We start from the raw sequence: 12,925 nt of genomic DNA on the forward strand, positions 1-12,925 counted from the left end.
CTTCTGGCCTTTTCCCCTCACGCCTGTTTTCAGGCCCCCGGGCCCCCTGACCCATGGGCGGGCCGGTCACAGCAGCCTCAGAGCTGTCCTGGGAGACCCCTGCGGGCCTCCGCCCGGCAGCTCCGGCGTCACAGCCGCGGTCTCGGAGTCTGGTCCGGAAGCGCCGCTCTCCGTCACCCATGCACCCATGCGTCACAAAGTGGCTCTCGCGGCGCTCTGGGGCGTGTTATGTAGAATGCTGAGCCCGCTCGTGCTGGGGGGCTGCCCGCGCCGTAGGGGCACGACAGGCCTGGCCGCACACCTCAGGAGCACTCTCCCCTGCTGTCAGCTCTGGGCGCAAAGAGGTGACGCTGGTCCTTTCTGGGCGGAACAGTGTCTCCGGCAGTGAGCAGCACAGCAGCGTCCTTAATTCAAATCCGGGCTTGGACAGAGGGGCAAAGAGAAGGAATTATCTGAATGACCCGAGCTCCCCTCAGACACGTGTGGGGACGGAGAGGTTACTGTTTTTAATCACTTCGGGAAAAATTCACACTTAAAAACAGGAAAGGCAGTCTGGGGGCTCCGTCCCAGCTCCCAGGTCACCCTCCGGGTGTGGCGCACCTGGCACACGCCCACTTCACAGGAACGCGGGCTCCTGGGTGGCGCTTGCTCTCTGTGCACTTTCTACACGACGGGCCATTCTAAGGGGACACCGTGGCTCTGACCACCAGGCTCCTCCATGGACGGTGTGGAGTGAGCAAGCCCGGAGTTGGGCTTACAAACTTGAGTTGTGTCCACACACGGGTCCACACTGTCCACACGTGCCACAGTCCCGCTTCCCCGCTCCCCTTCCTTACAGACACTCTGAAATGCAGCCACCGCCTTCCCCTTGGGAAAAACAGAGAAGGTGGGGCAGGAGGACCGGGCTGGGAGGCAGAGCTTTGTACCTTGAGATTCTTCTGGTTCCAGGTTCAGGGACAGCAGAGCCGTGCATTAGGTGAAAGTGATTCAGATCAAAATACCTGGCCTTCCTGCTGCTTCCTGGTCTCTGTCACTGCCGGGCAAGGCGTCCCCTCCACCAGGCCAGCTCCATGCCCCCCACCACTGTGACCTCAGTACATGGGTCCAGCAGCCCTACCACCTGCTGCCCGCTCCATCCACTGACCCTAGGGTGGCCTCACATACTCTCTGTCCCCCTGCCCCCCACCCCAGGGTCCCGGAGTAAATCACAGTTCTGGGGGACATATTTCCTCCCTGTGCCGCTCTGCTCGGCCTTGCCCTCCCTCTGCGTCTCACTGAGAAATAGAAGTGACGGGGAGCCCCCCGTGAGTGCCCAGCATTTGCCCACGTCCCTGCAGCCGGGCCCGTCTGACTCCCATTCCTGGAGAGCCGCCCGGGCTGTGGCAGTGCTCACCTCCTGCCCCCCCAGAGCCCGCCTCCCTGCCCGACGGCACCGGTCACTTGCACATGCACCCTCACCTCCGCCATGAAACCACGGTTCTGGAGCCTGGAGCCTCCAGCCGCGCCCCCCTCCCCAGCCCCCTCCATTCCTGTCCTTCCCCTTTGCAGCCTGATCCCTTCCCAGAGCCGTCCACACTCGAGTCTCCGAATTATCTTCTCTCCTGTGTTGAGCACACTCTGCCTGCTGCACCTCAGTCTCCAGTGACTCCCGTTGCTCAGCCAGCTCGGCGGAGAACCAGGCTGTACCCTGCCCGCCCAGCACCCCTGCTCCTGCTCCGCTGCCCTTGGCCTCTGGGCTCAGTACCGCTCAGCTCCCTTTGAGTGTGCACCTCCAGCGCTGACCTCCCCAGAACGGTGGGCGCCGCACAGTGCCCACTCGATGCCCCCACTCCGTGTCCAGGAGCGTCTCACACTCTACTCATCCGGGGAGAGATTCCCCACATTGTCCCCCAGGGACACCCTCTCCGCCCACCCCCCCATCCAGTCTGCTCACACAGGCCACCAGCTGCGCCGTGTCCCTCCTGCCGCCGTCCCTGCCTCTCCCCTCCCTCCCTTACCCGGACCCAGCCAGCCGTGGGTGCCGCGTCGTGGGGCGCACAGAGTCAAGGTGAGGTCCCTAACTAACCACCCTGCCTGTCCCACAGCACAGTCCGTTCTTCGCTGAGCAGCTGACCGCCTTCCAGGTGTGGCTCACGATGGGCGTGGAGAATAGGAACCCCCCCGAGCAACTTCCCATCGTTCTGCAGGTGAGTAACTTCAGAGCCGTGCCCTGGGCCGGGTGCCGGGGGCGGGGGAATATGACCCTCAAAGTCTCCCATTGCAGACTTGGTCCAGAAGGCCGTCTGGGGGTCCCAGAGTTCCCTCCCCGACCCTCGCTGAAGCCCTAATTTGGATTGTCAGCCGCCCTTCCAGGGAGCCGTGGGATGCTCGGGGCGAATGTGCTCCGTGGCCTCAGGCCCTTCTGTTTGGAAGGACATGAGCTGCAGGTCCCCCCGGGGGGCGGGAGAGGAGCCGTGAGCACATTGCAGGCCCTCGCAGCTCCTCGCCAGGTACCTGCCAACTGCGGGGCATCGACTGGGTGGTGGACAGCCCAGATCCGAAGCCCCGCCCCCGCTTCCACGGAGGGCGCCTGCGTGGTAGCGCTCAAGTGCCAGCCCTCACGTGGCCCGTGTCCGTGCTCACTCAAAGACTGCGCCCCACTCATGGGTTGGAAGCTTGGTTTTGTGGGTCTCGTTCAGCTAATGTTTTTAGCTAATGATCAGATGGGCCGGGATGGCAGGGTACCCACACTCTTCACAGGTGGGAAGATGAGAACATTTCCACGGAACTTTTGTGTCAGTGACCGTATTTTCAGGAAAGGGGAGTGGACCTTTGGTCAGTGTAGACACTGAGGTCCAATAACTTACTTTAGGACCTGGAGCACATGTTTTGTAGAGGGGTGGGTGCTTAGGTACGTGGCCTCCTGCTTTGGGGTCTTAGGTCCTGAGAGCCAGCAGCTGGCACCGGCTCCTTCCTGCAAAGCGGGAACAGGGGCCTCGTCACCCACCTGTGAAGGACGTGGGCCTGGCGTCCTCTGGGAAGGGATGGCACCTTACACAGGCTGCCAACCACATCACAACAGAGCCCCGCTGAGTGGCTCCCGCTGCCCAGGGCCATCTGGAAAATGGGTGAGCAGTTTCTCTGTCGCCACCAGAACCCGCGTCCCTCCTGGGGGAGAGGGCTGGTCAGCTGCCTCTGGGTCCATCACGCTGCCGGCTTTGAGGGCCATTTGCCGGCCTCGCCTGGCTCGGACAGCGTGCCAGGGCCTCGGACTGCAGAGCTCACTCAGGAGGCGAAGCACTGGGTCATGCCAGAGACACAGCGGCCCGTCCTCGCCCCAGCGCCGCGCCTGCCGCGGCCTCTCCTGGGCCATGTCTAGGTGCCAGGGCACCAGGACCGACATCACGGCGAGGGCGGAGCCTGTCAGCCTCCAGGTCAGTTTAAGACCATCCTGCGTTTGAAGAAAAGCAGAGAAGGAGGGAACAAAGCTGCCTCCTCCGGGAGCGCACCAGCCGGGTGTCAACTGGCAGGGTGTGCAGGGACGGCCGTGGCGCAGGGTGGACACGCTGTGCCCTGCAGCTCCTCCTGGGTCACCAGAACGTTCCCTCTCCGAGCCCGTGGCCCTCCCACTGACCTTCCGGTGTTTTCAACCGTGCGGCGGAGTGAACCCATCCTCCCCGAAGCAGGGGCACGGTGCCGAGTGCGCAACTGAGGTCTTCTGGGTCTGGCCCACAGTCCTGCTGTAAATGGCCTTCTGTTGACGCTTTTCCTAATGTTCCATTTACAGTCCACACTCCCTCGGGGACGGAGAGGACCTGATAGAGCCAACGTTATAATGCGGAGTAGGGGGAAGTAACTCAGAAGGGAAAGCGGGGAGACGTTTCATGTGTGATCTTTCAAACAGCCGTGGGCAGCAGGCTCTTCGTCATCCTGGACGGCCGTCTCCTGGGCTGTGCCTGGTCTGGGTCAGGACATGAACCTGCACTTAACAAGGAAGGACCAGGACACGATGCAGAGGCTCCCTGGCTTCATGTGTAGCCCACGGGGTCGGCCTCTTTCTCATTAGCTCGGTTAGCTTCACCCCGCTTAATCTTAAGGAACTGTATTTTTGCCAAAGCCTGGACCCCGTTACCCTTAAATTGTCCTCTGGGGCCTCAGCAAGTCAGGAAGCTCTGCTTAAGGGAAAGAGAATTTTAATACAGACTTTGTGGCTTTTCCAATCCCTGCTACTTTCTCCACAAGCCAGAGAGAATTTTCTGTGCCTGACGACTCAGAGGCATTAGCTGATGACCTTCGGTGTCAGATGAAATGTCTTCTCAGGCCAGCTGATCTGCAGCCCGTCCTGTGAGTGTAAGCTTGGAAATAACCTTCCGTGACCAGCCCCCAGGCCTTTTCTTGCCTTTTAGAAGTATAAACAGGAAGCACCGGAAGTAAGTCCCTTGATCCTTGAGGCACTGCAAGGGCGGGTGCACACGTTCGTGCAGTGGGTGACACGCCGCTGTCCACAGCCCCTCAGGCGGCCGGTGTGCAAGGAAGCCCCAGACGGAGAGGGGAGAAGCTGCATGTCGTAGGAAGGAGAGAAGGAGAGTTTCCCAGGACAGCGTCAGGCCCTCCGTAGACCTCGCGAGGCATCCGGGCATTCCATCAGGAAACCGTTTGCTTTCATTGCAGCATTGTATTTATAAATAGAACTTTCGGTCTGAAAGCACAGGGTCATTCTCAGGCAACGGCAGGAAAGTACCTGCGTGTTACCATGACACCTGTTATGTATGTCTGTGGCTCCAGGACCTGGTCATCAGGTTCCTGGGCACCCGGAGCTGGAGGTTCTGCTTTTGCGGGAAGCGGCCCCACCAAGGAGCCTCGGCCCAGGAGCCAGAACACCGTCGGGCATGGGGCCGATGAAGTGAGGCCACCACAGTGGCGCCCATGTCGCTGCGGGCGTGCACGCCCCAGACGGATGGAAACCCAGTCACCCAGGCCACTCGCCGCCGTCTCTGTGGTTCCCACAGGTCCTGGGCCATCTGCCATAGGGAGAATGGGCATAAAACAGAGTATGAACACGAGCCATTCCTTTTTTTAAAGTAATTTTCATTTATGTTACGCTTCTGTTGTTTCCAAATACGAATCAACAGAAAGAATCAGAAGGACGATGTCATGTTTTAAAAAACCAGCACGTGACCTTCTCCCCGGGACTCTCCGTGGGCAACACTTACTTTGCAGTAACACAGTCATCACAGCACAGAGGCCGCGCCAGCGGGTGTCCTCGGGCCCCCGGCCCCCGGCTGTCTGATGAGGCCGCACCGCGGGTCCCACCAGTGCCCACAGCCCGGCGGGAAGAGTCGGCGCCGCGGTCGTCGTCCTGACCGGGGCCCCGGGCTGGGGGCTGCCGTGTGAGCAAGGCGCCCCAGGGTGGCGGGGCAGGTGGGCACGCGGAGCAGGACCCGGCCTCGCGGCCATTGCCCCCCCTGCAGATGGCTCCGCCGTCCACCGGGGAACACAGGGCTCCGTTCGCGTTTACCATGTTTTCCTTGGTGGGAGGCAGCGTGCAGCGTCCACGGAGGGTCACTCTGCGCGATGGCTCTGATCCCTGATCGGCTGCAGCCACGCTCACGGACCTGGGTCCTCAGGCGGCTTTGTTTCCCGCGCGACAAGGGCAGTCGACTGGTCACCAACGAGGCGTCCTATGCTTGTGCTGCCACTGTGGGGTCACCGCGCCAGACGCTCTGTGGTGAACGGCACGGGCCAGATGCTTCCGCGGACCTGTCCCATTAGGTTTTGAAAGTGAGCCCAAGACCAAAGTCAGGATGCCACTGCCTCCGCCGCTCGGCTGAGGGCACAGAAGCTCCCGTTAGGAGACGACGGGATGGAAGGCAGGCCCGCACATGCTGCTGACTTTGCCCTGCAGACCCCAGGCTCAGGCGGCCCCTCCCCCACACCCGCACCCGGCTGCCCGACCTGCCCGGGACTGGGTGCTGTCCCGACCCCTCCACGCCTCTCCCTCCACCCCTTGCAGGGACCTCCTGAGCCGCTGCGCCATTTCCTCACCCCCACTGCATTCCAGTCCGCTTTGCGTCCTCCCCACGACTTAACATGATCCACACCCTGCACCCGGCGTGTGGTCTTCGTGGGTCCAGACCTCCGGGAGCAGGGACACCCCTGATCGCCTCCACCCAGCCTCCCCTCCCCCACAGGCACAGCCCCTGTGTTGGCGCACCTGCCCCGACGCCCCTTCTCCCTCAGCCAGCAGGTTCTGGGGGCCACACCCCCTGCTGTCTTGGGTCGCTTTCTCCCCATCAGTCAGGGTCAGGTCCGCTTTATCCCACCATCCCTCCAGCCACTGGCCAGTCCATCCCCCAGTGACCCATTGGACGCCCAGTGCTGCTTCTCTCGGGAAACCCTCAGCCGGCTCTGGGACCCGTCCTCAGGCACCCCAAGCTTTCCCATCCCTCTGCCTGCTTCCTGGGAACCCCACACACTGCCTCCCCTCTGGGGCCTGGCTGCCCACCGGGAGGGGAGACCTTCAGGACCCCCCAAGGAGGGCAAGGGGCACACATGACCCACGGCACTTCCTGCTGTCACAGCAGATGTGACAGCGTGCTGTCTGTCCCTGCAGCGACTGGTGGTGGGAGGGGGCTCCCCACTGCCCCTAACTGTGCCCCAGCACAGCATCCACATGCAGCAAGTGCCCCATAAACACGCATTGGATGGCTGTGAGCGGCCCAGACAGAGAGTGCCTTTCGGGGACTCCGTGCCCACAACCTCAAGTGTAAATACCATGAGGGAGAGGTCTCTACAAATGACTCCATTAGAAATTTTAAACTCTAATATAACAAAGAAAACAAGAGAAAAATATGTGGCAAAGATTGATCTTTTTAATAAAGAATTCTTCCAGGTCATTAAGAAAGCCAGACATCTTAAGTAGGAAAACACGTACATACGTGACCAGTTTACTACAGAAATAGCCAATTAACCTGTGAAAAAAGATAATCAACCTCACTTGTATTGAATTCAGATTAAAAGGATATTTTATTTTTATGTGTCATATTGGCAAATGATAGTGGCTCGCGGCTGCCATTGTCCAGGAGCTGTTAACTTGCTGTTTAAGAAAACCTTTGGGATTCGGTTTTGTGTTACTTCTCTTTTACAAATTAAGAAATTAAGGTTCAGGGAAGTCAAGTGATTTGTCTAAAGTCCCGTAACCAGAGAGCACGGCAGCAAACCCTCATCCTGTGTGCTGTGATCAGCAAAGGCCCACGGGAGGGAGCACCCATGGGTGGTGGGGGACACGGCAGGGAGCATCTGCACACAGCCTGTTGGAAGAGCAGGTTGGTTCACTGGAGGGTAGTTTAGTAGTAAACGTGTTTAGCTCCAACCCTCGGATTTATCCTAGGGAAAAACTGCGTGAATATGCAGGAAAATTCCTGTTGGGATATTTATCATTGTATTGTTTGTAACAGCAAAAACCTGAGAAGAGTTTTGAAAGGTTGCAGTGGGGGAAGTTTTTTAAATGAACCGGGCACTGGGGATGATACGGCCAGGTGTGCCCAGCGACAGGGAATCAAAGCCACAGTATTTTATTTAGCTTACAAAAGAGATGAGAAACACAATAATAGATTATCTAGTTTAGAATACTTAAGAGAATGCTGTCTGGAAGTTTATATATCACTGTGTCCTTGGTGACTTTTTAATGCAATTAAAAAAGTATTTGTTCTAAGACTTCCTACAGGGCCCACATTTTATACGGAGAAGGAGCACCTGCTGTGGGTAGATGACTGAGTGGAGCCGGGGCGGGCCCGGGCGCACTCGGCCAGCCCCCTGCGTCGAGCACTGTACGGCCCTGCGGTGACGCCTCCCCTTCCCCCTTTTTCAGGTGCTGTTGAGCCAGGTGCACCGGCTGCGAGCCCTTGACTTGCTGGGACGCTTCTTGGACCTGGGCCCCTGGGCGGTGAGCCTGGTGCGTGCTTCCCGCTGAGCCGGGGGAGGTGGGGCCCCTGAGACTCCGCGGTGCATCCGAGGATGTGTCCCACAAGCCGGGAGTGACTGAGGGGTGCCGGTCAGCCCGAGGGGCCCTCGAGGTGCACGTGGCTTGCGGCCTCCATCACTATAGCATCTGGCGGTTTGGTTTTGCCCTTGTGCTTTGCTGCTAAGAGCAGACGAGGCCCTCCGAGGGTGGGGACGGCGGCTCCAGACAGGAAGCCACATGTTCCTTCTGAGGCAAACCCTGGTCTCTGGACCCGGCAGGACCGGAGAAGCCGCGAAGCCTCTGGGAGCACAGGGGTGAGGAGGCCGGAGGCAGCCGCGTGCTCTGAGGGAGGCGCGTGCGTCCCCGCGGCGTTCCTGTCGCACTGGAGGCAGCGTCCGCCGCATCCCGAGCTACGCCCCCCGCCGCCTGTGCCGCCTGGCTCCCGAGCTGGCACTCACGCCCTCTCTCCCGCAGGCCTTGTCTGTGGGCATCTTTCCCTACGTGCTGAAGCTGCTGCAGAGCTCGGCCAGGGAGCTGCGGCCCCTCCTGGTCTTCATCTGGGCCAAGATCCTCGCCGTGGACAGCGTGAGTAGCCTGCATCGTCCCCACAGCGCAAGGCAGTCTGGGCGGCAGCCACGAACAGCGGGGGCTCCCAGAGGTGCCGAGCGCGGCGGGTTTGCCGGCCGTGACACCGTGTCCTCTGTCCCCCCGCGATGACCCCGCATTTCTTGTCTTACTTCACCTGGGCCCCTGCCTTCCATACCCGCGCCTCCCCCTCTTCCAGAATAAGGGAGGTGCATCCCCTCAGGGCCCAGTCCCGGTCACCTGTGCTGCACGCACGCCATTTCTGTCCCCCGCGTGCCACAGGCCCCCTCCTCCCTACCCCATCCAGTCCTCAAGCCAGAAGTGACCCTGACCACTTCCTTCTTGAAACTCCATCCTGCCCCCCCGCCCTCTGTGACCAGCCCATGCTTTGCCCTCCCCACCCTGACCTTGGGGACCGTCTCCTCCAGCTCTGCTCTCCAGGGTCTGCCCCTCCCTGTCCTCACGGCCACGGGGCTGCAGGCTCATGTCTCCTCCATGGAGCACCACGCTGAGGGCCATGCTGGAGACAGGCTCATGTCCAGCAGGTCAGAGCCCTCTGCTGCAGGGGGGAAGCCCCGTGCCTGAGGGGCTGTGCCATGAGGGTGAGGGCCCAGAGGTGCTGGAGGTGCACATGGGGACCCCCTTTAGGCAGAGAGCACCCCACTCTTCAGCAGAGAGAAACCAGTAAGGAGTCAGGAGCAATGGGACAAGATCCAAGCTGTGGCTTTTAACTCTGTGGCCTCCATGTAGAGATTGTGGGTTAGCTGAGGAGGGGCTGGGGGCAGATGTGATGGGGTGAGGGTCGGGGAGACCCCAGGTGAGGAGGACCTGCGCCCGAGGGGTGCGGCGAGCCCCCGGGGTTGGGGGTATGGAGAAAGGAAGAGCCACAGGAGGTGTGACTCACAGGACACAGAGGGGTTCCAGAGTGGGGGTGAGCGCTGGCCGGGAGCGGAGGCCCCCAGAAGAGGCCACCGTGCGCGGCACTCGGCTTCAGAGGCTTCAGAACCGTGGGTGCGGAGGTGGGGAGGGAGCGCAGTGGCCGCGTGGTGACTTGCTTGAGGGAGGGGAGTGGGCTTCCTCCCTGCTGCCCCTCCTGCCGGGCACCAGAGCCCCAACCGGCCTGCCCCTCCCCAGCACACCCGGTAGGTGCCCTGGGCCCCGCAGGCTGCCTCCACATTCCACCAGGCCTCCCCCTCCCTGCCTCGGCCCTGCCTGCTGCTCTCTGCTCACCCCTGCAGCTCCAGGCCTCTGCCAGACCCAGCCCTCCCCACCTGGGTGCCGAAGCCACCCACGCACCCTGAGGCTGCCAGAGCTTTGCCACGAGGCCCAAACCTGGGGTGACGGCTGCGGGGGAACGCACGTGTCACGGGCGTCCCCAGGGGACAGCACAGGTGCACCTGGGTGGTGCCATCTTCAGTGACGCTGTGCTTGGTGGTTCTGATTCTGTGTGCTCGTCTGTGTGGCCGCCTTGTTGAGTCTTGCGGTTCTGACCGTTGGCTGGCGGGCTCTTCCAGGCTTCCGCGCAGCCGCTCGTGGCATCTGCAAACAGGTCCTGGGAGGTGGCCCTGTCCCCGTCCGCCAGCCTCACTCCCTTTCCGGGTCCCCTGGTCCCTGCCAGGACGTGGCTGGCCAGACGCAGTGGTCCCCTCACCTCGGGTGTTCCTGGTCTCCTTGGTCTCGGTGCTGGAAACAGCCTCTCTCCTCCTCGCTGCACCCAAGGCTAACCTTGGCTTTGGGCAGCCTTGGCCCTCCCTGGGCCCAGTGCCCTGTGCGCAGCTGTGTCCACAGAACGTTCCATTGCTCGTCTGCTCTGTGATGATGACCAGGATGTTAGAGGTTTAGACAAAATATTTACCTTCCTATCTGTTGAACTCACTTCAGATAGGCAATGACTTCTGTGAAAGATTGGCCAAAACGCTAGATTAAAAAATCTGAACTTGGGCCCTCCACCCTCATTTGCCCGAGTGAGCCATGTCCCCCTCCCGTCCGCCTCTCTGCGCTCCCAGCAGCGCGGTGCGAGGATGACAGCCGCGACTTGGGACTTTGAGATTCAGAGGAGTCACAGTGTAAGTCTCGCGCCTGCCTGGCTGGTGTCTGACACGCAGAAACCTTTTCGTGCCGATCGGAAGGCCTAATGTTGTGGGTGCAGAGGCCGTACCTTGTGGTCAGTTCTCTTCGGCCCCTCGCGTTTCAGAGCCTCTCCCAGGGAAGTCGTTCTGAAACTCCTCTTCTCCTTCAGTGCCTCTAAGCGGTACATTTAGAATCTTACTGATCCCGTTCCCTGGTACTGGACCGCGTGGAGCACATGCAAAGGTCCCTGGGAGCGTAGGCGCCCATCTCAGACCGTGGCCCGTGCGAGAAGAGGGACAGAAGAGGGGGCTCCCAGGCCCGCCTCCCTGCCAGCGGGCCGCCAGAGCCGCGGGAGCGCGGGGAAGCCACCACGATCCTGTCCTCACAGGCCCTCTACTACCCGTAGTGCCTAGAACCAGGCCGCGTGTGCGTTTGTCCTAGGAGCGTCTGTTTCTGCTTCACGTTTGGTTGTGTATGAAAAGGGCGGCCCCTGTGCTGCACCGCGCTGCCGCGTGCTCGTGGGATCTGCGGGAGCCGTCGTGCTTCTGTACCCGAAACCCGCCGCCCCGCACGTCTATCTCCAGGGGCCTGCTTATCCCTAGTGCAGGACGCGACACCCAGCCGTGAGCGCACCTGCTGCAGCACACTCGTCCCCCACCTCCCCCCCCCGCGGTGGGACGGCCCGGGGCACACGCGTCATGCTGGCCCCACACTGAAGGCACTGCATGCGTTGAATGGCGCTCGCAGAGCTGTGCCTGCCTCCAGCTGGGAGGGGGGCCCTGGCCTGCACTGTCCCTTACATGCTTGCAGGCACAGGGGCCTTCCCGTGAACTCGTTGTTAACCAGCTCTTGGCACTTATTTGTTTAAAGGCAATCATCCCACTAAGAGACATTTTGAAATATTTCCATCTGAGACTCCGTGCCATTCACCTCACCCTTCCTTTTCATGATCACTCAGATGCTTTCCCGGAGATTAAAGGTCCATGGGCTTTGGGGGAGTGGCTCCCTTCCCTCATTTGCATCCGGCCCGAAGTCACACACGGGTGCTGCCGGCGCCCGCGGGCTCTTGTGCAGCGGCAGAGCTGCCCGAGTCGTTGCGCGGCTGCTGGAAGGGTCTGGGGTGGCCACGCGAAGATGGAAGTCTGTGCGGAGCACAGGGCCGCTTCCTGAGGGTTGAGGCTGCGGTGGCCCACGCAGGCCGGACCCCAGCTGAGAGGCGAGTCGGGGCCCGCTCTTAGGCCACGGGAATGCGCTGAGCACATACCATAGGCCGTCACGGGAGGGGACCCCGAAGGACTCGGGGGGTGGGGGGGCACCGGAATCTGCGCCTGGGAAGAAGCAGGGCCAGACAGTTCTGTGCCATTTGACCAAGGGGTGGCACACACTGTGGGACAGGTGGCACAGAAGGCACAGCTTGGGGGGAGGAAAGCCTTCCCTGTTGTCCCCACGGAATCTGCTCCCGGGAGGGTCTCTCCCCGGATCACCTGAGCACCCGCCGCTGCGGACTGAAATGACTGGGAGCGCGAGGAGGCGGAGAGCTGTGGTCCCGCAACGAGGGACAGCCCGCCGGCGCCCACCCGACCCCTCGCAGACGTGAGAACCAGCCGACAAGGACATGGACACCATTGCTAGAAGCCTGCTCCGCTTAAAAAGTTCCCTGAGACCCGAGCCCCTCAGAGGGCCGCCAGACCCTGCGGAGAGGGAAGCCACTGCACGCCGTGGAAGCGTGCGGACGGATCGACGGCCGGCTGCACACGCAGAACACCAGCCGTCGCATCTACCCCCACGACAGACAGGGAGCACAGGAAGGTTGTTACAAAACTAAAGGAGCGTCACCACACCGAGGAACACCTGCAGGTGATCTGACGTGTGTATTCGAGCTGCTGATGCCGCCAGCAGGAAAAACATCTCAAGAAATGGGCTCAGAAATGTCCAAATGTTCCAATTTAATGAAAACTAGAAACCCACAGACCCAGGAAGCTCCGTGAATCCCACACACAAGGAATGTGAAAACCACCCCAAGTCATAGCCGAATTGCTCAATAACATGATATATTTAAGAACTGGAAGCAGCCTATAGAAGAGAAGGAGCGGGAAGACGGGCTACCAGCCAGGGGCCACGCCAGCAGGGGGCGGCGGGCTTGCAGCGCCCAAATGTCCCCAAAGAAAAGCCGCCAGCCTGGCCTCTGTGCAGCGCAAGACGGTCTCCTCAGGGGCGGCAGAGCAAGGACTCTGTAAGACACTTGACACTGGAGGGTAGCGGCCCCAGCAGACCCACGTGATGAGGGACGTCAGCGAGGGTCCCCAGGTGCGCACGCAGGGACAGGAG

General features: G+C 61.0%; 1 protein-coding gene across 2 annotated transcripts in view; it reads left to right on the forward strand.

Moving 5' to 3' along the window:
* Window positions 1–12,925, forward strand: part of RPTOR (regulatory associated protein of MTOR complex 1) — a 329,175-nt gene that overhangs the window by 239,805 nt on the left and 76,445 nt on the right. For both annotated transcript variants that reach the window (XM_039226302.1, XM_039226303.1), the window contains exons 11-13: window positions 2,085–2,186; window positions 7,850–7,933; window positions 8,417–8,527. In XM_039226302.1, the coding sequence (XP_039082233.1) occupies window positions 2,085–2,186; window positions 7,850–7,933; window positions 8,417–8,527 (297 nt within the window). The remainder of the gene's footprint in view (window positions 1–2,084; window positions 2,187–7,849; window positions 7,934–8,416; window positions 8,528–12,925) is intronic.

Source organism: Hyaena hyaena, unplaced genomic scaffold (assembly GCF_003009895.1).
Source record: "Hyaena hyaena isolate Hyena2069 unplaced genomic scaffold, ASM300989v1 scaffold_21, whole genome shotgun sequence".
NCBI classification, from domain to species: domain Eukaryota; kingdom Metazoa; phylum Chordata; class Mammalia; order Carnivora; family Hyaenidae; genus Hyaena; species Hyaena hyaena.